The following is a 25,433-nucleotide window of genomic DNA, read 5'->3' on the forward strand; positions in this document are numbered from 1 at the left end:
ACATCATTATACAAAGTACATGTATGAAGATTTGAATTAGGTGTCAACATATTTTATATACAAACAGATACAAAAATTGTGGTATATATGTGTATTAAGAATTATAATGCAAAAAACAAAGTGTATGCATAAAGGCATAAATTGGCGTGAACATACTTTATATACAGAGATATGAAAGATTGTGCTCTATATGTGTAATAAGAATCATAATGCTTTCCACTGCTGTTGTGTATTAAAAATAAATAAATAAATAAATAAAGCTGCTTGATGTCTGTGATTTTCCTTGCACTCCTTCTTTCTCCACTTTGATCTGACAGTCCTTTTCTTTATTTCTGTGATCCTGTGAATGCATGTTTATATTTCAAAGGCTTAACAATAGTTTCATTTGAAATATTTATTTGGAATAATATTGCATTTACAGAAGACAGTGTAGAGAATTGTTGTATACCCTTCACTCAACTTTCCTTAATGATAACATCTTATCTTATTATCCTGGTGCATTTTAAAAATCTTAGACCTTACCATTGGTATATTACTATCAACTATACACTTTACTGGGATATAACTAGTTTTTTTCTCCATTAATTTTACTTTTCTTTTTTTCCTGCTCCAGAGTCTAATACAGGGTACTATAATACATTTAGAATCAACCCATTTTAATCACTATATAAGTGAAAACTTATATGCAAGTTGAATTTCTATAAATCTGATGGTTTATGTTACAACTTGTAAAGATAGCCAACAACATCTTTATTATATTTTATAATTACATAGTATATTTAATTGTACTTCTTTCACTTTGTACATTTAAATTATTGGATATTAGCTCAGAAAAGATGCTTAACAGTCATCTAAATGTAAAGCCTCTTTGTTTTACAAAGCATAACCCAAGGAAGTTAAAAGGCTTGAATAAATTTATATTATTGTAGGCAGAGAGGACTCAAATTCAGTATTATTTCAACTGGTGTTTTTTTAGTGTTATGACTAGATCTTAACAGTTAGAATCCCTGCTTCATGACTGTCAAAAAGAATAGGAAATACTGAGCCCTAAGATCAGGACTCCATGAACACATTTGGAAAGAAACCAACCTCCTGAAATTTAAGACAAGCTTCTTTGCTCAGTATTTTTGTAGTCACTTTTGAACTGGTTGGAAACTTTTTAGAAAAACCTAGAGGTAATTCCTTTGTAAAGAAAATAACCCTATTAAAATATGAATAATTACTTATATTCTTTGTGAATTACAATATGTATGCTATAGAGTATGTTTTTGTACCACAAAATTCACATGTTAAAACCTAATCCCCCTTGTGATGGTATTTGAAGGTGGGGCTTTTGGGAAATAAGAGGTCAGAGATCTCCCTCTTTCCTTGGGCCACATGAGGATGCAGCAAGAACATGGCTATCTAGGAACCAGAAAGAGCATCTTCACTAGACATCAAATCTGCCAGCACCTTGATCTTGGAATTTCTAGCCTCCAGAAACTGTAAGAAATGAATTTCTGTTTTTTATAACTATGGTAGATTGCTTTAGCAGCCTAAACAGACCGACAGTATGCATATCACATTTTCCAGAAATAGTTTGAAAAATTATATAGCACAATAAAAAAACATCATGAACTAGTAATTGAAATATAATTTCCTAGACACTTTATTGTTTAACTACTTAAGCAACAGTGACTATGCTCCTAAGTTTAACCTTCCACTAACATAGATATAAAGCAGATGAAAAGCCAGAGATGGTGGTGCACACCTGAAATCCTAGTGGCTTGAAATACTGAAGCAGGAGGATCATGAGTTCAAAGCTAGCTTCAGCAACTTAGCAAGACCTTAAGCAACTCAGTGAGACCCTGTCTCTAAATACAATACAAAATAGGGCTAGGGATATGGCTCAGTGGTTAAGCTCCTGAGTTTAAAAGAAAAAAAGATAAACAGATGGCCTTCTAAGCAATATGCTATAATTGTATTGAGATCTGCTTTGCCCAGGGAGTATAAGCACCTCAGCCCCTTTATGAAAGAGAATATTCAGAATCTATTCCAGAGATTTGGATCCTAATCATGGTCACTTCACCATTAAACCAGTTGCCATCTAAACTCATTCTAGTTTATTTTATATCTTTTTTTCCCTTGACTGAAATAATGTACAGATCATCTTCCTTCTCATCTTATTGCCCTCCCTCATTGATTTGATAGCCATATTCTTTTTAAAATTTTTTTTTTTAGTTGTAAATGAACACAATACCTTTATTTATCTTTATGTAGTGCTGAGGATCGAACCTAGGGCCTCATACATGCTATGTGAGCATTCTACCACTGAGCCACAACCCCAGCCCAGTGATAGCCAGATTCTTTAGCCCACTGGGTATTAGATTTCATCAGACATCAAGATCACCTGGTCTACTTGTTTACACACCTTTGCTGGGCATCACACTGGTATTTCTGCTTCAGTGGATGGGGCCTGACACATTGTATATTTAACAAGTTCTCTGATGACATATATCCTGCTTTTCTAGGATCACAAGTTGTACTGCTGTAACCCTCTTTCTCTCATAATTTGAATTAACTCTAACCTTATCTTTAGTCAGCTTTTCTTTATTGAATTCTGGTCTTCACTGATTGTTGATTTAGTCTTTTGGTTTCTGTTGCTTGGTGTATTTGTTATTTCATTCTGCCTGGCTCTGATCTGTGATTTTCTACTCTGGATTCTGCCTTGACACATGTCTAGTGGTACCTGGGGCTCCTCTCAGTTTTGTTTTCCATTTGACAGATTTTCATTTTTGCATGCACTGGACTAACATATTTGTTGTTCATAAATGTGCAATAAACAGAATGCTTTGTCTTTTTACGGGAGGGAGTAATTAGTATTAACCAAGAGGAGGGAAGATGATACAGAAAATGTGAAATTTTTATCCTTCTGAAGAGTTTTACATCTACAAGTTGACTGCCCCAAATCTGAAAATCCAAAATCTGAAATGCTGGAAATTCAAAACTTTTTGAGCACAGATATGATACTACAAGTAGAAAATTCCATACCTAAACTCATGTGATAGGTTGCAGTCAAAACACAACACACTAAAAATATTGTATAAAATTGCCATCAGGCTATTGTTTTTTAAAAATATTATTTAGTTGTCAATGGATCTTTATTTTATTTATTTATATGTGGTGCTGAGAATCAAACCTAGTGTTTCACACATGCTAGGCAAGTGCTCTACCACTGAGCCACAACCCCAACCCAACCATCAGGCTATTTTTGTAAGATATATAAAACAAATGAATTTCATGTTTGGACTTGGGTCCCATCCCTAAGATATTTCATTATAAATATGTGAATATCCCAAAATCTGAAAAAATTAAAAATACTTCTAGTTCCAAACATTTTGAATAAGAGGTAGTTAACTTGTACCACTCCCATACTAGGGTGTTTGTCTATCATACCTATGTATGCTCTGTTCCTTCACAGAATGCAAGCTACTGCTCAAATATCATTTTCTTAGGGGATCTTTCTCTGACCACCCCTCATCATGTTCACTCACTAACTTATCTTGCTTTAATTTCAATCATTTGTGAATACTTCAAAGTATATACTTTTTAAGTTTGTACGTATATCTGATTTTTATTTGAACTCTTCTAGGCTAATGTGGCTACACTATAGTCAGTATGAAAGAAGCATATTCAAGGTAAAGCTAGAGTGGAGATGTCATCTCTCTCTCTGCATGTGCGTGCGCGCGCGCGCACACACACACACACACACACACACACACACACACACACACACACACACCTGTATCTAAATGCCTCACTTTCATGGCTAAAAATAGAAAAAAAATATACAGGTACAACCTGATACTGGTGATTTGAGTTGAAGTCAGGTAGATATGATAAACCAAAAGGAACGGACAATGGATATTTCTCTCCTTTTTCCAATCCTCTTAAATCTACATTGACTGTCTCATAACCTTTATCTTTATTTTAGAACACTCCTCTTCCTCCATCTCCTCACCTATCTGTACAATGCACAAAGGCACTCTTGGTATGACAAGCTGGTCTAGGCTAGCCCAGCTCTCAGCTATGATGATAGTGTTTTCAGTGAATCCACATCTCCCTTACTTTGGCAGTCTCTACTGGAACTGGCCATGCAAGGCTGGTAATGGAGGCCAACCTTGAAGTCAGGGAAGCACTGATCTATAGCCTCATCTTAATGATGAGTGCTGCCTTCATATTTGTGAAAACCGTATTATGTGATACAATGGACAGAGAACCATACAATTATCATTGCAATGGTTACATTTCATATCTTAATTGACTAACTGTGGGCAAGCATTAGTCATTTGTGCTACAGAAAATGTTTGTGGTAGGTTTTCCAAGCAGAGAAAACTGGGATACACACACACACACACACACACACACAGACACACACACACACACACTTATAAACATATGTGTAATATCCCAGTTTATAGTTTATATCCAAGTTTACATGTATCTATGTGTGTGTGCACACACATATACACACACATGCAGAAAAAGGTGGATAGGGAGTGGAGAACAAGTTTGTATAGAATTCTGATATGTGGACATTTAAGACATAAAATCTGAGAGAAAAAGTGATATAGGATACAATCTGGTTGATAATGTGTTTAAGTTGTTGCAATATAAGTTAATGCTCAATATCAAGGTTTATATACATATATAATAGACTGCCCCTTTCTTTAATATAAAGACAATTAGAATGCTCCATGGTATATGGAGGTGAAGACACACCTCAGCTATTTCAAAAGAAAGGTAACAAGCTGCATAAATGGAAAACTTTTGATTACATATAGAATTTGGTCAACAATAGGCAAATTAAAAACTGATTTAACCACCAACCAGCAGAAATTCAAGAAAGCCTAAAGTCCTATATTTAGGTTAGCTCATTCCTGAACCTTATACAACACTAGGTCACTGCCAATGAGGTAGGAGGAAAACTAGGAGAGGATAGTTTCACAGAGGTAAGAAGAGTGTTTTAAGTAGGTTGTGTATTGGTGTAGGATTTCATTACTGTCCAGTGACACTCAAGTGTCCATGTTAGGCTTTCTCTACCAAAGCACCACCACTCTTTACCGTTGAGAAATACATACCTCACCCTTCCCCTTTCAGGGGTATAAAAAATGTACAAGGCTGATGAAAAGGATGATTTACATATAGCACTATTTTAGGACAATCACCATTTCTGTGAATAATCAATGGAAGATGTGCAAATATTTGAAAATGGAAGGTTATCACTGGCTAATGATCAGCAAAATAGCATAGGCTTCTTAGTGAAGGCAATGTGATTTACTCACTTGAAGGGGGAGGTGTGGACTTTAGACATTGCTATGGATTCAAGAGTTTGTGCCCACATCCAATGCATATGTTGAACCCTCAAAATGGTTCCAGAAATAGCAATTCAATGGTTTTAGGAGATGGGTCCTTTGGAAGGTAATGAGGTTTAAATTAAGTCATTTTAGGATGTAGCATGAAGGAAGTTTCTGCAAGCCAGGAAAAGGGCCCTCCCCAGAACACAGCCATGCCAGCAGTCTGATTTTTTTATTTTTTAGTGTTTAAATATGTGAAAAATAAATTTCTTGTGACATTTTGTTATTGCATCCTGTGCAAAGAAAGACATCAATTTAGCTTTCTTGTAGTTCTCTGGTGCTTGGTAATCTCACCCACATCTTTGTCATGTGATCTCTCTCAAGCCAGTACCTCTCCTCCCTCTAATTTTCACCCAGAGATGGCCCAATCTTCCTCCACTGGAATTCTTTACAGACAGGATGGATGATCATTTGAATCTTAATAAACATTATAGTAAATCAAAAAGAAATAAACCTCTGTTTGTTTAGGTGACCTTAAGAAGATTATGAGTAGTAAGATCAGCATCCAAGTTAATATGTGTTGAGGATCAAATGAGTAGAGAAGAAGTAAAGTTGTGTGGACAACTCTTGAAAAAAATTTTATTTCTTTTTTATGAAAAGGAATAGAGAAATGGATGGTGGAAGATGAAGCTGAAGTTAAGTATATAGCTGAGGATATTTTTAAAGATTCAAGTAATAAAGCATTTTTATATGCCAGTGGGAAAAATTTGTTAGCAAGGAGGAAATTGATGGCGTTGGGAACATAGGGGATATCAAAAGAAATTATGTCTTTAAAAAGGGAGAGAGACAGGTAGCCAGATGCATAAACTAAAAGTCATACAAACACACACACATTTAGCATTTATTGTTTTTTTCTCATAATAAAATCAATATATATATATATTTGAGAATTTTTAATTACAGAAATTTAAAAGGGAGAAATAATTTTAAAGTCACTCACATAACTATATATTTTGCATGTGCTTATCTATTGTTTTTATGCATGTATTTACATGCTATGGAACTTCTAAAATTAAACCAATCATTTTCAACCTGATTTTTGATGTAATCATAAAAATTATAAGCAAGATTATATCAAACTGCATTCTTTTATTAATATGGAAATACTTTAGAGTAATTAGTGAAGCCTTAGACATTGATTCTGAAATTCTAAAAATATTTTAACTGTTATTTCTGATTCAGAACTACCATGTGAGTTCTGAGATGAAGTCACTAAGATAATTTTTAACTTATTTATGCTGATTTATATTCCCTGGGAGATAATTGTGATACTATCTCCCCACCACAATACAATATTTTTTTGACTACTTTAATGGCTTAAAATTGAATTAATGTATTTATTGTTCAATTCAATGCTATTGGTTTACGTCACTTAGCTACTAAACTGAGTTGCTGTAAGAAATCCAAATTTTAACTAGTTTATAAGTTAAATAAAGAAATCAGTCTAGAATACCTGATTTATATTGGATTCACCTTATATTAGATTCACTCTTCAGACCATTTCCTCTTTTACAAAGAACCTTCATCTTCATATGTTGGAAAATAGAATAAATTAAAGTAGCAACAGATGTGAAATACTCCAGTGAGTTATAAATCTTTTGTTGAAAAGTCACATTTAATTTTTGGGCTATGAATTTTAGTTTATATTCATATTATAATTTATGGGCTACAATACTGATTTAGAATAATTATATCTGTAAAGTTTCTCATAACATATTGAACCTTAAGAGAGTTTCTCAGTTTAAAAAGAATGATTAAACATACTGGAACAATATAGTTTCCGTATAATCCATTATTGTGCATATATCAAAACAAACAAATACATTTAAATTAATTTTTATTATAATAAACTTCCTTATAAATATACAAAGGCAAGCAGACATTCTCAACTTTTTTGTGCCTTTTATTGACAGTCTGATATAGCCTATAAACCCCTTATCAGGATAATAAGACATCTCTGTGTGGTCAAAAATTGATTCCTGTGGCCTCCCAGGTGTTTCTTGCTGCCATTCTTTTTTAGCCAGTTCCAACTGGGGGCAGCCCCAAATAACGTTTTTAAATTGTGTAAAATAATATGAATAGGGAAACACAAAAACAATTTTGAGGCAATATAATTCTGTCCATGGGCTATAGATTAAAGACCTCTGATTCCAGATTTTGATTAGCCCTTTATTAAAGGTATTTTAAATGCCTGAGAGAGTACCTAAATAAGTTTTTTTAATACATAAGAACTGAACTAAGATATATTCATTAAACACATATGCATTGAAGCCCTTAAATTGCAGCTTGTGCAGGTATTTTATTTTTCCTTTATATCCAGAAGAAAGATTTATTATCAATTTAGGAATGAGTATAAAGAGCCCTTGAGGAGATTGCTTTTATTGTAACTTATCTACTTCCCTATAATATATAAGAGAATTGTAAAATCTTGATTTAAGTCTATATGCAAACTTTGAGCATTTTGGCACACTGTAGATTTTGAGCCATGCCCAAACTGTAGAGTTGAGTTATGGATTGGTTAATTAAAGTTATGAATTGAGTAACAAAGAAGATACAAATGAAAGAATACAAAGAAGGAGCTCAAAAGAGACATATTTGGAAAATAAGGTGGGATGTGAAAACAAGAATCCCACAATAAAACTACAAAACTGAAAGCATGAGAGGAGAAAAATAAGAAAAGTAAGGACTTACATTATTCAGCAGGTTGTTCTCCACAATTTTTCAAACACTGGAATATTTGGACATTACTTCCTATTTCCATCCTTTGTGTGGCATTACATAATTCATATGAATAATTGTATCTTATTCACTTAAAAATACAAAAGAATGGTTGAATTTATTTTAAGTCCTATATAATATTTTTCTCATTAAATGTACATTATACTTCCATTATTTTCACATCCTAGCATTTTTCATGGAAGGAGTAAACTACGTTTGAATCAAATAAAAGACATATTGTATGGACAAATTTTGGAAACTATATCAGTAGGTGTTAGTTTCACATTTACAAAGAGTTTTTCTTTTCCTTTCTTCCTCAAATGCTGTTTGCAGTCTTTGGTCTGTACTGACTGAAACTACAGTTTTCTCTCCAGAGTTTCTTTTATTTCTCAGACATCTTTTTGCTTATGCATTTACTTGATTTTTTAACTTTCTCAATGATTTATGGAGTATGAATTTAGTAAGATCAGGTGACAGACAAAAATTTCTTACATTATTTAAACAGAGGCTATATTATACATATAATATAATCCATATATATCTTTTCTTACTTGTATTTAAATAGTTGTGATTGCCACTCAATCACTTTTGGAGAAAAACTCAAAAAGCATGCTGAGATCAGGACTGTGTTGTGGTTTCTTAGTCTTAATTTTTGTCATCTTTTTGCCTTAGGTGTTGGTTATTTTAAATATAATATTTAGTAATATAATAATATTGCTCTTTGTTTTATTATACAAAGAGAAAGTGAAAATAAATGACAGAAAAAGTAGATGCTAATTTAGAAGTTCATGATTAGGAGAAAATTTTCAGTACATTTTCTGTTTTTTTTTTAATAAGTGAGACTTTGACAATATGATTTCTAAAAAGAAGAAGAATGATAACTGAAACTTAAATCCTGCTTTTTTTATATGTAATATGTTGCAACTTTGTTCTTGTCGTTCCCAAGTGGATAAATTCATTACCTTGCTTTATAATTCTTTATATTATTTCATGTGTATCTGTCAATTACAGAGAGAAATATCCATATATAAGTGGATCAAAGCATGGGTTCAAAAAAGCAAAGAGAAAGAAGAAATGATTTACTGGGTCTGAGACCCTGTTTAACATTTCAGGATCAAACCAATACCAAATTCCAAGGACATAGTAGGGAGTCCAGCAGACAATAAATGAAGTGGCAAATGCAACTGTCATCTTCAAGGTCTTCAGCCGTGCTCTTGGTATATTGTTCTTGGATTGATTCAATTGTAGTTCTATTAGGGAAAAAGAGTAGGTGTTTAAAGATAGTTTTCTCACACAACCAAAACAGTCCAAAAGAGAAACTCACTAATTCAACTTAATAAATATTTTAGGAGAAAATTTCTAGCATTTTAAATAAGGACAATTTATTTAAAAAGCATACTTTTCTTGTTTTCCACTGTATCACATAATGAATAGAAAATATGGAAGAGGCATGTGTTCTTTAAGTTTACAACAGACTAATCTGTATTTAAAATTTGAGGTACCCAAACAATTGAAATATAAATCTAAGAAAACAGAGGCTAAGCTGAGTTGAATTCTGATTCACTGGGTGTCCCTGCCACTAAGGATAGTAAGCATGATGTATGGATGAAAGTGTGCTGCTCCAAATTATCTACTTCAGCCATATTTCTTTCTATGATACCTGAAATAATTCCACTTTTAACATAACTTTTAGTGTTCATAGGTTATTCTTGCGAAGAAAGTTATTGAAATCAATGGAATTGCTAACTTTAATCGGCTCCCTTTTAGAATTTAAAGACTTAGTTTTTAAAGTTATAAGCTGCAGTTCTAAATGTTCAAAATCTATTCTTATATTTTGTAATCCAAAAGTGCTATTTTAAAATAAGAAATACTTTTCACATATTATATATTTTGAGGGAAACATACAATGCTATTTAGAAATAGTTTACAGTTTCTTTTTCACTGATCACCCAAGAGTAGAAATATGGAAGAAAACATTTATGTTATAAAGTTAATTTTTGACTAGAAATGTTAAAATAAGTACTTTATTGAATATAGACTGGTCATGATTTTTTTGAGCAGACAAAACTAATTACCATTTAATGAATCCTTGCTATGGGCCTTCCTCTTTTCACACATTATTTCATTCAATCATTGATATCTGTAAATATTATGTATATTAATAAAGCAATCATGAATGAACACATTTTTTAAAAAATGCTTCTTGGCTTAGCACAATGGCTGAATGTGATAAAATACAGATACAGCATGCTGTACTTCTTCTTTAGAAATATCATCATAGCTTAGCACAATGGCTGAATGTGATAAAATACAGATACAGCATGCTGTACTTCTTCTTTAGAAATATCATCATACTTGATTATTGGTTTACTGTTTGTTCTCCGACTTTTATGTTAGACTATAGACTCTATGAAAACAGGATAGATACTAGGCCACCTAGTATGGTTTCCAGCAGTATCAGACAGTGCATTTTAGTTAAGTAAATAAAAAAGTAAATGGCTAAAAGTGTCAGTAAATATCTAACTATTACTCCTATCTTTTTCTTCTATCTCTGTACTACTCATATTTCTTCTGATTAACCCCTATTTTTGATTCATCTTCTTATTCTACATGTCCCCTTCTTAAACAATCCTTACATAACTGAATCTCTCTTGGATAAGATTTGAGAAGCAAATTGTTTTTGCACTATTCTTTTTGTTTTTGAAATATTAAATAGCATTTTGAGATGGCAAGTGGAAACTTACAAGCATCACTATAATTATTTCCTTTTGATAATACCTACCCAAACTGATCATTCCTTAATAATTAAGATGATTTCCCTATATATTTGTACCAGATATGACTTATATACTGTGCCATTGGTAGCATGTCTTTGAGATGTCATGCCAAAATATCATGCTTATTTCATAAATTTTAGTTTTGGGAGTGCACCAGATTACTGAAGAAAAAAAACAGGAAAAAATGTGTAGCTACATCTATGATATTTTGGATGACATAATTACATATTTAACATTGTTTGACTTATGAAGACATACATATATGCATACAATCACATACACATACATGTCATAATTTCTGTTTGTGGATATTAAGGGAATTTGAATCAGTTTAACAAATGTTATGGTTTAGATGTGAGGTATCTCCCAAAAGCTTATGATGCTATATAAAGCAAGAAAATAGGTGAAATGTTTGGATTATGAAAGCCTTAACCTAATCAATGCATTAATCCCCTGATAGAGATTGACTAAGTTGTGATTATAGGCAGGTAGGATGTAACTGGAGGAGGTAGTTTGATGGGGGTATGCCCTTGGAGTTTATATTTTGTCCTTTTGGGGGTCTCTTCTCTCTCTCTGTGCTTCCTGGTGTGAGCTGCTTCCCTCCACCACACTCTTCCACCATCATGTTCCTTTTTTTATTGATTTAAATTTTTTTTGTAATTTGTTCTTTTTAGATATACGTGACAGTAGAATGTATTTTGACATTATACATACATGGAGTGTAACTTCCCATTCTTGTGGTTGTACATGTTGCAGAATTACACTGGTTGTGTATTCATATATGAACATAGGAAAGTTAGGTCCGATTCATTCTACTATCTTTCCTGTTCCCATCCCCACTTCCATAATGTTCTGCCTCACCTCAAGTTCCAGGGAATGGAGCCTGCTATCTATGGACTGAGACCTCGGAAACCATGAGCCTCCAAATAAACTTTTCCTTTTCTAAAATTGTTCTTGTCAGGTATTTTGTTCATAGTGGTGAAAAAACTGACTAAAACAACAAATTTATTGGCTAGCATTTAATAGGTTGTTTGCTGTACTCTAGATATCGGGTGTTGATGTATTATTTCACAGCCCAGCAGTAACAATTTTCTAATGCTTATTCTAAGTTTTAGTGGAGTAATTATTTTTTCTTTAATTTCTCGATGTAAATTTAGAACATCAGAAAATATTATCTCGTGTAAATTAGGAGCATAATAAAAGTATTACCTCATGGGGTGATTGTAAATAATAAATGAGCTAATATATATAAACTTTATAGAACAGTATCTGGCACATAGGGTAGGGGTAATTCTGCTTAAGTTTTGTTATTTAAAAACTGTTTGCACATAATTAGCACTAAATCCAAATAATACATACTGTGGGGATCATGATGAAGGACCCGTGTCAGGGTGAAGATAATTTTTGCATTGCAGATCAACATGATGAGAAGAGGGATAATGAAGAGGCAGCTGAAAGTGAAGAAGTTATAAAAGGCTTGATGCCACCATTGTGGAAAACTGCAGTGTGTTACACATTGAGAGAAAATTTCTGTTTGTCCAGAACCATCTGTTAGGTGGATCATCCTGAATATATATAACTGTATGAGAAAATAAGAAAAAAAAACTTATGTTATTTTTTTAAACACTATTTGGAAACTTTTTTCTTGCATCCTGCTATCCTTCTAATATATGTTTCCTAAAGCAATTTCTAAGCTTCTTGGTATTCTTTTGAGCATTTCTGTGTTAACTTATAATTGGATATATACTTCAAATATGTTTAAGTAAGTATGAATGGAATGATAGTATTTTGGTTTTTTTTGAAATTATTCAAATGTTGCAGAATAATCATTACCCAAGATTCTAAACCTTGTCCGTTCTTTCATTTTCAAGTACAATTATGTTGAATTAACTTTTTGCAAGTGATTTTGTTTATAGTATATCCACATTGCCGAAAACAGGGTCTGACTCTTTAAATATATGTTTAAAATTTATTTTAGAGACTGACAGCCCCATTGAACTGACATTTTAAAAATAAATAGTCAAAAGACACAAAAGCTTTACCAAAAAAGTGAAGAAAAGGCCTCAGACATAACTAATAGGTTTATCTTTATTCATAAGATTAATGCCAATTATAGTTACACCAAAATGCCATTTTTACTATTGAGATTGGCAAAAATTAAAAAAGTTCAGCAATACCTTCTACTGGCAAGGCTGTGGGGAAATCAGTACCCTTGTACAATGCTACTTGGAATGCAGATTGGCACAACCATTATGGAGGGAAACGTGCTAATGACTATTATAATTACATATGCATTGTAATGGTTAATATTGCTTGTCAACTTGTCTGAATTGAGAGCTGCCTAGATAAAGCACACTTTGGGGGTGTGTCTTTGAGGTGTTTCCAGAGATGACTGGCATGTAGTTAGGCCGAATAAGGGAGAAAGACTCACCCTGAATGTGTATGACACTATCTAATAGGCTGGGGGTCTAGACAGAACAAAAAATGTCCCATGCCCATGACCCACTCTTTTTGAGCAAGTGCTTGTTTTGCTGCCGTCATCTCCTGTGGACAGTGGACTCCATGTATATATTTTTTATTAGAACTTAATAGTTATACATAGTAGTTGTGTTCATCCCGACAAACTCAAACATGCATGGAAATCAATTTCAGTTCATGATTCCCCTTTTCTTTTCTTGTTGTCCCTCCCCTCTCCCATTCTCCTTCTACTCTGCTAGATTTCCTTTTGCTTCTCTATTAATTTATATTTCATTGATTCTTTATGTTAACCTATCATTTCCTCACCCTTTCCTTTTTTTTAAACTCTAGCTTCTGTATGAGAGGAAACATTTGATGTTTGATTTTCTGAGTTTAACTTATTTCACTTAGCATGATATTCTTCATTTCCATCCATTTACCAGCAAAAGCCATAATTTCATTCTTTTTCATGGCTGAGTAGATTGTCTATATATACCAAAATTTCTTAATCCATTTATCTATTGATGGGCATCTGGGTTGATTCCATAATTTAGCTATTGTGAATTGTACTGCTATAAACATTGAGATGGTTTCATGCTGTAGTATGTTGATTTTTGATTTTTTTAGAAAATACAAAAGAGTGGGACAGCTGGGTCTTATGGTAGTTCCATCCCTACTTTTTTGAGGAACCTCTATACTGCTTGCCAGAGTGATTATACTAGTCGGTAGTCCCACCAACAAGGTACAAATGAACCTTTTCCCCTTATATTCTTTAGCCCTTGAATGCAGATTTGTACCAGCACCTCTGCAGGGAGCTTCCAGGTCTTCACTCTAGGACTGGGGCTGCATCATTGGTCCCTCTTATTCTGAGGCTTCCAGTTTCTTGGACTGAGAAACTACTGGTTTCCTTGGCTGTGCAGCCTGCAGATGGCTTTTGTGAGCCTAATCTCTTCTCATGTAAATCAATCTAATAAATCTATCTCTCTCTCTCTCTCTCTCTCTATATATATATATATATATATATATATATATTTTTTTTCTTTTGGTTCTGCTCCTTTGGAGAACTAATGCAAGATTTCCTTTGATCCAGCAATCCTACACCAGGCAATTACTCTGAACATACACTTATACCTCTGTAATGTGAAAATACGTCTGCAAAAGATTATTAGTTGTATCATTTGTCACTGAAAATGTTGAAAATAATCTACATGACAGTTTTAAAAATAGTGGCTGAATAAATTATGGTAGACCACACTATGGAGTGCTGTGAAACCGTAAAAAAGTAAGGAAAATCTCCGGGTACACACACACACACACACTGCCAATAATGAAACCAGTTCACAGAATCTGCCTCCTTAGATAATGCATTGAGAAGAACTTAGGGTCATTTCTTTGATATTACTGTTTAAAGTGAATCTAACTATGAAGAAACATTAGACAAAACCAAACTGAAGGGCATTCTACAGAGTAACTCGCCTGCACCCTTCAAAAAAGGTCAATGTTATGAAACACAAAAGAAGACTGAGGAATGGTTCCAGCTAAAAGGAGACTAAGGAGACATGCAACTGACTCCACCACATAATCATTTAGTTTTTTAAAAAATATTTATTTTTTATGTGTAGATGGACACAACACAATGCCTTCATCTTTATATGGTGCTGAGGATCAAACCTGGGTCCCACCCATGCTAGGCGAGCGCTCGACCGCCGAGCCACAATCCCAGCCCCTCATTTAGCTTTTTAAGAGTATAAAATTAAACTAAGTACAACTGTTGAGATCTAAACAGGGTGCATAGGTTGAATAATAGTATTGTTTCAACGCTAATTTCCTTGTTTAGAAACTTACGCTGGGGCTATGTGTGAACGAGGTCTTAAACACAAAATGAAGTAAAGGGATATAATATATGAAACTTTTAAACAATTAAAAAAATGTGTATGAGGAAAGAAAGTAAATAAGCAAATATAGGAAAATGCTAATATTAAAGAATATCTATCTCTGTATATGAAATATCTACATTTCATATACAGAGATAGATATCCTATATATGACAGAAATCCAAAAAAAATTTGTATGATACGTGCAATCTTTCTCTGAATGAGAAATTATATTTTTAAAAAACTTTCTTTATTCTAAAACTTATAAAATCTCAACATGAATAAACTTATTTTTTATTTATTTGTATTAGAGCATTGTAGTTAAATTATTTAACTATTGCAAGTAGTTTTCAAGAATAAATTCTAACGGGAATTTATTTAATTTTTTCTTCATTTATCAAGCACATATGTTATGTAGTCCTTTCCAAGCTTTCTACTGAGAAACTTCATTTTGTTGTGAAACATAATTAAAATAAAAGGATAAGAGAGCCCAAGTTCTTAAACTGATACCAAATAATAGGAACCAAATACTTTTAATTAAATTAGTGGTAATCTTTTTTTCTTTCTCTTCCTTCTTTTTTTTTTTTTTTTTTGTTGAATTAAGACCATTTAATTTATTTAACAGGTTCAGGGGTTCTATCCTTTTTGGGATTTGGGGGGATATAAGTAGTGGAAATAGAATATGATTTTTTAAAAGGTAACACAAAATATTTCTTTTCTTTTTTGAGTAGAAAAATAATCCTGTTTCTTATGTCTATAATTAGAAAGTTGATTTTCAGTTTCATTTTTTTCCAACCTCAAAGGGAAAATAATTTTAAAATAATCCACTAGAGGGCAACAAATAGTCATATTATCAATCTCTAAGTCAAGAAATTTTATCTTTGATCCAGACCAACTTTTCCCCGCATTATGAAATGAGGCTTTCAGTTTTTCATACTTTTTTTCTAATTTGACCCTATTTAAAGTTTAGTATTGTATTATACCAAACAGATGTGTGAGTTGAAATCTTTGGAGGGTTTAATTCACATAGAACTCAAGAATCTTAGATTTTCTTTTCTTTTTTTTTGTTTTAAGTTTACTACTTTCCTCCATCCCTTTAGAATCAGATGACCCGAGTTTGTCTTTCTGCTTTTGCACTGTACCACATTCTTGCCTTAATAATTCACATATTTAAGTCTTAATGATGAAACTTTCAATAACCTTGACTTTCAAATGTAGTTCTATGATTTGAGTTACTGGTTATCATTTTTATTTAATAAATGCTTATTTGTTAAGCAACTCCTTGCTAAAAATAAATATATCAGGTGCTCTCTACCATAAAAGACAAGCCAGATATGTCTTTCTATAAGGGAATTGAATATTTGGTTGTGGATATTATAGAATGTATATGCCACCTATGAGACAAGATAGACTGATAGTTTTAAAAGAGAAATACATAAAAGTATATGGGAATTCACAGTCTTACTTGCCTATCAATTAATTTGCCTTAGTCTTGCTTTGGTTTATTTTGTGCTTCAAGGCCTGCTCATTTGAGTAGATGATATAGGGATCTATTTTACTCTCTGTGATTCCTTTGTCCTTGGATTATATTTCTTTAGTTTCTGTGTTTTCTCTCTGTTATCCCCAACTCTAGTTCTTATGAATGCTTGTTTTATTTTGACATAAACAAGAACATTCTGTTTTGCTTTTTCATAGGCAATTGTGGATGCTTATTTCTTCTTAGAATATTATCTTTAACCCTCACATACCCCACAGTAATCACACAATTACCTAATTTTTCCAAAGGTAATTATCTTCAGATGGAATGCTTTAGTTAATCTACCTTTAGGGGATGTTATGACAATTAAATGACTTATTACATGAAAAGCAACTGGTACAGTGCCTGTGCACAGTTAGCACTATATTAATCTTAACCATTATGATAAATATTTTCAAGGCACACAATTTCTATGTGTATCCATATGTATTTATATATCTATCTATAAATATATATCTATAAATACATACCATATTTTTTTCTTGATGTCTTTTATTCTTCTAGTCTCACCTTAAGCTTTTCCTTAGCCTTCTACAGAAAAAGGGAAATAGCTGAATACATAATGGTGTAGAATGCAGTAGTTTAAAGCTCTGGCTGTGGAACTGAAATAGTCAAGGCAAAATATGCCAAATTGGTATATTGATTTTTCAAGCTGAAAAGAACTCGAGGAAGTGAGCCATTCAGCTTGATTTTCCCTACATGCAGGAAGCCATAAAGATTCTTTGGGAAGGGACATCCTACAGATACCAAGATTGGAAAACAGCCTGGACCATCAGAGACTGTAAGAGGTGCTGCAGTAACCTGAATGACAAACTTTTTTAGTAATGCTTCTCTTTCACTAGCTTGTACATTCTCCATGTGTCGTCAGTAACACCCCTAGAATTTAGTCCCCTATTCCACACATCCATTTATGCTATTGTTTCTGCACTAATGTTGTTTTTCTTTGCCTGAAAAGTATAAAAGTATCATGCTTTGGTCATTTCTTCAAATTTCACTGTCTTGTAAAATTCTGATCTACATATAAATTTAACAAAATTTTTACACTTTTCTCTTGCTAACCACCTTGTATTAATTGGGTTCCTAGATCCATTCAAAGAACCCACATAAAAACTAAGGGGTAGAAGGGATATTTTTGTTTTCTACAGAGTTGGTAGTATATACTGACATTTCTATTCATTAGATAGCAATCATGGGTATCACGTGATATTCATAGGCTTAGTTTCTTCATGTGTAAAGTAAGAATACTAATTGAACCAATTTATAGTGTTGTTGGAACATTCATGAAATATTACTTGTGAAGGTATTTAGCACAATTCCTGGCACACATTTATATCTTCAAGTATTATTTATCATCTTCATTGTTATTGCTACTGCTAGCATGCTATATACTATGTTCTAGCACAGTACTTGGCATATTGCACATATGAAGTAAATATTAATTGAATTTAAACTGCTCTTCAAATTCAGAAGTGCGTTTTACACCAGGGAATTCTCTCATGTGTCAAGGCAAGCCTCCACACATCTCCAGAACATACTTCTTTACACCAAAGACTAAGGAGTGGCTCATATTTCTTGCCTGCAGGCTTGAGTTAACTATAATTTTAAAACTGTCAATATGTAATACTCCCTATTAAGTCAGATAAACTAGGGATATGAACTCTTTCTCTAAATAATCTGCTACTCTGGAATTCTTGTGGTCTCAGATGACTCTCATTAAAAAGCATGTGATTTTTAATTAGATATACCCACACCTAATTTAGGAAATGTTTTTTAACTCAATTTACAGTTACCAGCCTAACTACATATAGTTTAAAATCAGAGCTACTTCCAGGAAGTGTGTTAGTTGCTTTTTCTTGCCTTCTTTTCTCCTCTTCTCCCTCACTTCTTCCTTTCTCCTTTCCTCTCTCATTTTCTTTCCTCTTTCCCACCCTACTTTTGGATATGATGCCTCCAAGACTTGAATTATGCTCTGGATATATAACTTTCAGAATGAGTAGTATAGTTTTGTGACCAGAGAATAGTTGCCAAGTTTACTGATCAGTCAGAAGGCAAGCTATAATTTTAAAAAATTTGAAGAGATTAATCTTTATATAAGCATTTTTGGGGGAGAGGGAGATTTAAATCAGGGGCACTTGACCACTAAGCCACATCCACAGCTTTATTTTGTATTTTATTTAGAGACAGGTTTTACTAACTTGCTTAGTGCCTTGCCTTTGCTGAGGCTGGCTTTGAACTCCTGACCCTCCTGCCTCTGGCTCTGGAGCCACTGGGATTACAGGCCTGTGCCATAGCACCTGGCTTATGTAAGCATTTATTTTGTTGTTTCTTAACAAATTAACCGTTTTACTATTCACATTTCTGCATTTTTCTTTCCTGATCTCAAAAACTATTATGAAAGAAAGAAAAAAGGAAGGAGAAAAGAAAAGAAGAAAACAAACATTAATTGAGAGTTTAAAATAAAGTGTAAAGTCTCATACTGGATTATTTTATATGTCACATAATTTATTCTTTACAGTTACTCTTTTAAATTTAGTTATTTGTTCAGAGTTCCATACTCTAAGAGAGAGTACTGAGATTTGAATGCCATTTCTACAATCCTACTGGCTTTCAAACTTTGTTCCTGGGCAATCCAAAATCTTTAAAGGGAGTATGAATTGGGGCTAGTGAACAGCCAAGAAGAGTGGTCCTCCTTTATGCCTGTTTGAAACAGAAAGGGTTCACTTAAATTTATTTAGTTTATTGGGACTCCACATAGGATTTAAAAAAAAATCTATTACTAGCAAGTAGTTTAAAAATTTTTTACCACACTCTGCTGAAACTTCTGAGAACACATTCATTCCCAAACTATTATTGAGCTTAGCTTCTGAGGTTAATAATTAGGAAGGTTTGAAAACCAAGGTGGTCAATTTAAAATAGCTCATTGTGAGCTCTAGCAAAATGTCATAAATCCCCAGATTTCCAGACTTGAGTTGTGACAACTAGTTTGTTGTTTTAACTGTGGTTTGAATTACATAAGTAATAAACAACCAGTATATGCATCAAAGAATGAAGATTAAAGTCACACTTTTGATGTAAATCGGTCACAACAGGATATGACTTTGTCAATGGGCTTATCCATAGAGTGTGGTAACACATGACACATCCTATGTGTCACAGTCTACAAATAAAAAAACTTTTGAGTTATTTTTTTAAACCTCTCCCCTTCCTTTTTTTCCTGAACACTTACAATATATTTTTACCTATGTCTACGATTTGTCTAACCCACCACCAGAGTATAAGCTTCAAAAAATCTGTAAATCTCTCCAATTCTGTTTCTTTTATTTTTCTGCCTTTTTTTCCTTTATTTTCTTTCTTCCTGTTTTTTTTTTTTTTTTTCTTTTTGGTAGTAGTGGTACTGAGTATTGAATTCAAATTGTCACACAGGGTAAGCAATGAGCTATATTCCCAAACATTTCTTTATACAGCATCTGCTAAGTTGCCCAGACTGGCCTCAGACTATTGTCCTCCTGCCACAGGTAACCTGGTCATTAGCATTAGAGATGTGTATCACCCTGCTGGCAAAAGTAACATCTAATCTGCTTAGATTAAATTCAAGCATCCAGCATATGAAACAATGCATGTAACACAGTAGGTGCTCAATAAAGAACTGCATGTTCCTGGGCTTAGCTTTAGCGTGTGTTCTTAGGGTGAGATGGCAACCGCCCACCTATAATCTGATTCAGGGGAGTAAGGCAGAGAATGGCAAGTTCAAGCCCAGTCTGGGAAAATAAGGGAAACCTGCCTCAAATTTAAAAAATGCATATGGAAGTAAACATATACAAGAAAGGGAATGTAGCTAAGTGGTAAAGCACTTCTGGGTTCAGTCTCTACTATAAATAAATAAATAAATGAGAAAAGAGAGAAACAAAAAGGAAAGGGGTACATCTCAGTGGAAGAAACTTTATGTAGCATGTGAGTATGAAGCCCTAAATTCAATCACCAGTATTGCAAAAATAGATTAATTCAAGATAGAACAACTTACATAGCAACTGAAAAGGCTCACATCTTCTCCCCCATTCATACTGCAATATGAATTTTAAACGGCATTTATTTCCCATATAGAAAAGAATTTCTGTGTCTTGATGAGAGGGCAAGGAATTAAAACAAAATAATAAGCCATTTTCAATTGAGCTTAATTTTAGATTTCTTTATTTTTTATTTGATGGTGCATGGTTTTAATCCCAGTGACTCTGGAGGCTGAGACAGGAGGATTTCAAGTTCTAGGTCAGCCTCAGCAACTTAGTGAGACTGTCTTAAAATAAAAATTTAAAAAGGTCTGTAGATGAATATAGCTCAGTGGTAGAGCTCTTGACTAACAGGTGTAAGGCCCTGGGTGTGCCCAGCTCTGAAGAAAGAAAAAGAAAAAGAAAGAAAATGCTTATTCATGAGGGTTTTTTTTCAGGAAACTTTAGCAGAGTGCTTTATAAACTTGGAAGTGTTATTGGAAGTAAGAATGAGTCATTTGTTATACAAAGTAAAATATTACTATCATTTTTTGTAGTAAATAGTCACATAAATCTCTGGTAGAACAATGTATTTGAGGTCAGACCATTACATGCAATTTCTAAACAATTCAAAGTTAAGTTCTTATTTTCTTTTTGCTGTGCCAAAATGGATAGGTACAGTAAATGGCATTGTCTTTATATTATTGCTATAATATATTTAGAGGAAAGTAGTTGAATTATTAAATCAATATTTTAGGTAGAGCTTCTGAGAGACTTCTTTCAAGGAGAAAGAAACTGTGGATATATCATTCAGTTATTATCACAAACTGTCTTATTTTCCACTTCTGTTTGCATTTTCATCTATATGAGTATCCCAAATATTTTCCTGATAGCTGTATCTATACAATGATCTTACATTGTCATTAATCATGTCCTGAAGTCATTCCCCCCACTTTTTTTTAATTGGCTAAAACCTATTCCCACATTCTGCCTTCCTGCTGTCTTCAAACAGACAGGCAGAAAAATACTTCTCCATCTACCTATTTCAGAGGTTTTACTATTCAAATTTTTTGGCTAAAAATATTGGAGCTTTATTTTCCTTTGCTGTATTATTAAATAGAGCCAATTGTTGCTAAGCTTTTAAAAAATATTTATATTTTTAGTTGTAGTTGGACACAATACCTTTATTTTATTTATTTTATGTGGTGCTGAGGATCAAACCCAGGGCCTCGCATATGCTAGGTGAGAGCTCTACTGCTAAGCCACAACCACAGCCCTGTTGCTAAGCTTTATTTGATGTTGTTATTTGAAATGTTATTCTTACTATCAATTCCATTCCCAACCTTCAATTTAATCACTTACTTGCTAAATTATTTGAAAAGATTCTTTGTCTTACTTTACTCTATTTGGCCCTACATGTATTTTTTAAAAATATTTTTGTTTAAAAGAAGTAGCTTCAGTTTGAGAAGTTATTTTGATTTTATTACTACTAAATGTGATATATGGAAACATATTGTATCACATAAATATGTACAATCACTTTTTTGAAAATTAAAAAAAATGAAATGCCATTTTACTCCTTATATAGGCCTCACAAAGGTTCTCACATTAATTTTAGATTTTTTTATCGCTATCAGTGTCTTTTGTAATATAAATATATCATAATCATTAATTCACTTACCCATTTTTAATGTTCAATCTTTAAAAACATTTTGTTCAATTTATTTTTAATTGAAATATAAACACAAGTTGTATATATTAGTGTAAAAAATATTTTTTAGTTGTTGATGTAACTTTATTTTTTATTTATTTATATGTGGTGCTGAGAATCCAACCCAGTGCTCACACATCCAGACAAGAGCTCTACCACTGAGCCACAATCCCAGCCCCAGTATCCAAGCGTTTAATTTAAGTTTTGCTAGGTATCTTAGTAGGAAAAATAAATATTAAGCTGCATACTACAAAGTCTGTACATGTAAAAATGTATACCTTAATGACAAACATAGGCAGACAAACATATAATCACAGTGTTTTATAATATCATGAAATCAAAGGAAAGGAGAAACCACCAAATCTAATTTTTCACTGTTCCTAACTCTCAGTCTTTCACTTCAACAAGTTTCTTATGAAAATTAATCATACCTTTTAGACTTTATTGAAAAAATACATTTGATACTTCAATTATTTTTTCTTGCCCAAATACCTTATGCCTCAACCTCCAGAGTTGCCGGGATTATAGGTGTGCACCCCCACACCTGGCCTGTTTTTTTTTTAATATTTTAATTTTAGTTATTTTTAATGTGGTGTTGATTTAATCACTAATAAAGATGTTGAGGATTGAACACAATTCCTCATACATGCTAGGCAACTGCTCTACTACTGAGTCACAACCCTAGCCCATGTCCTGTTGTTTTTAAAATATATGGCCAGATTAGAATGGCTAGATAGATTTATTATTACTATTATTTTTTGTGGTGCTGGGGATTGAACCCAGAGCTTCATGATGTGAGGCAAGCACTCTCTCACTGAGCCACATCCCAGCCCCTAGATTTAAAGTTTTAAAGGAAATTTTTTGGAGGATTTTAGAAAACTCTGACTTTACTTCTTAACACAATTTTGTACCTTGGATTTACCATATAATGCATTTGTAAGCATAGAGACAACTGATTAATTTGTTGTGAAAAGATCTTGTTATTTGCAAGCATTTGTTATTTTCTGCAGAGATGTAATTGTTGAAAAAGCAGATTCTGCAGGTCAATCTGTTATGCTCCTTCTATGGAAGGCAATCTGAAGAGATGTATGTCTTCCAGAAGTGTGGGAAAAGGGCCTGCTGCCTACACACCCATGGTAATAAAGCTTTATCAACGACATCTCTCTATTGGTGCACACCTGTAATCCCAGCGGCTTGGGAGTCTGAGGCAGGAGGATTGGGAGTTCAAAGCCAGCCTCAGCAAAAGTGAAGCACTAAGCAACTCAGTGAGACCCTCTCTCTAAATAAAATACAAAATAGTGCTGGGGATGTGGCTCAGTGGGTGAGTGCCCCTGAGTTCAATATGCAGTGCTCCCCCAACCCCACCACCAAAAAAAAAAAAAAAAAAAAAAAAAACTAACTTGAGCTCAAATCAGGGAAGTATTCATTTTTTTCCAGAGTCTAAGATTTCCCACTTTCTCTCTTTGTTCAGTTTTGCTAACTGCAAACTATAGAACAACATACATGTCAAAATAATTTTCCCTTAGCTGTAGTGACGAAACTCTTAGTTTCTACTCAACAAATCTCAAATAAAAACAGTTATAAAATATTTATGCAAATTTAATAATTCCTAAAAATTCTCTCAATTAATCATTAAATGTATGTCAATTAGAAGAAAAGGAAAAAGGGAAGAAGCTGGGCCCAGTGGTGCATGCTTGTAATCCCAGGAACTCAGGAATTTAAGGCATGGGATTGTGAATCTGAATCATCCTAGTCAGCAACATAGTGAGAGACTCCATCTCAAAAAAAAAAAAAGATTCGGATGAGTTCAATTTCAGCAGAGCTACTTTTTAGAGAACGTTTACTATGTACCAAATATTATAATAGATATTTTAATACATGATTAATTTAATTATTATAAAGGTTCATGAATTAGGTATTACCCCATTTTATAAATAAAGGAGCAGAACCCTAGAGATGTTAAGAAATTTTCTTGAGGAAACTGAACAATCAAGATTAAACACCACCTTGATTACTAGACCCTCGGTTCTTAAAAATAATGCAACATGTGCTTCCTTTAATAAGATCTTTACTCAGATTTAGATGGGAAATCTGTGATCACCGTAATAATAGAAGTTCATGAATAATGGATTACCTGTGGTCCAGCAAAAATACTACTGAGAATCCAGGCCAGGCTGGTCATGGACTGTTCAAGCTTTCGGTTGTTTTGCACAGCTAGTGGTCTGGTGATAGCCAGGGAACGATCCAGGCTTATCACCACCATCATGAAAGCTGGGGCATACATGGAAAAAAGCTTCAGGTAGCTGAGGACTTTGCAGAGGAACTCTCCTGCATACCATTGGACTGTAATATTCCACATACCATCCAGTGGCATGACAATTAGAGTCTCCAACAAGTTGGCTAATGTCAAATGTTTTAAAAGCACCTTCATTCTGGAGAGTTTTTTCCCTTTTTCTTTCTTCTGAGTCCACTTCTGAAGTTTCAATAAGAAAGAAGCATTAAAGGTGGTGGAGAGTAGAAAAAGGCAGAAAGTCACTGTCACTCGAATCTTTCCAGATAAGGTCAGGGTGGGGAGGTTTTCCTGCATCAGTGAGATGCTGTTGTTGATGGCTGAACAGTGATTCTGATTCTGTTCAGGAGAGGCATTGTTTGCCATACTTCCCCAATGATAAAGCTTCCAGACTTGTATTTCTGATACTTCTGATATTTTATTATAGTTGAACCTAAAGTCCCCTTTTAATTCTGCCCTTTTTTTTTTTTAAGATGGGAACATCACAGATTTAGATTTATGTCAAATTTTGTCCCTGAGACACTTTAGACTTAGTGTAAAAGATCAAGGTGAACTTGTTTTGTGGGTTTGTAATCCAACATAATACTAAAACAGAGGATTTAAAACACATTGTGAGGGCCAAATGTAATTGTACCACCTCAGCAGATGGTCTGGTTTTCACAACATTTTTTCCTAAGTGAAGCAGGATAC

At 33.3% G+C, this 25,433-nt stretch overlaps 1 protein-coding gene across 1 annotated transcript; it reads right to left on the bottom strand.

Moving 5' to 3' along the window:
• Window positions 1-9,119: 9,119 nt before the first annotated feature.
• Window positions 9,120-25,109, bottom strand: Gnrhr (gonadotropin releasing hormone receptor). The gene is made up of 3 exons (XM_005331712.2): window positions 24,588-25,109; window positions 12,251-12,470; window positions 9,120-9,364 (listed from the first exon to the last, which is right to left on the bottom strand). The coding sequence occupies exons 1-3, from the start codon at window positions 25,107-25,109 to the stop codon at window positions 9,120-9,122; spliced, it is 987 nt and encodes a 328-aa protein (XP_005331769.1).
• Window positions 25,110-25,433: the final 324 nt, after the last annotated feature.

Source organism: Ictidomys tridecemlineatus, chromosome 9 (assembly GCF_052094955.1).
Source record: "Ictidomys tridecemlineatus isolate mIctTri1 chromosome 9, mIctTri1.hap1, whole genome shotgun sequence".
Lineage (NCBI taxonomy): Eukaryota > Metazoa > Chordata > Mammalia > Rodentia > Sciuridae > Ictidomys > Ictidomys tridecemlineatus.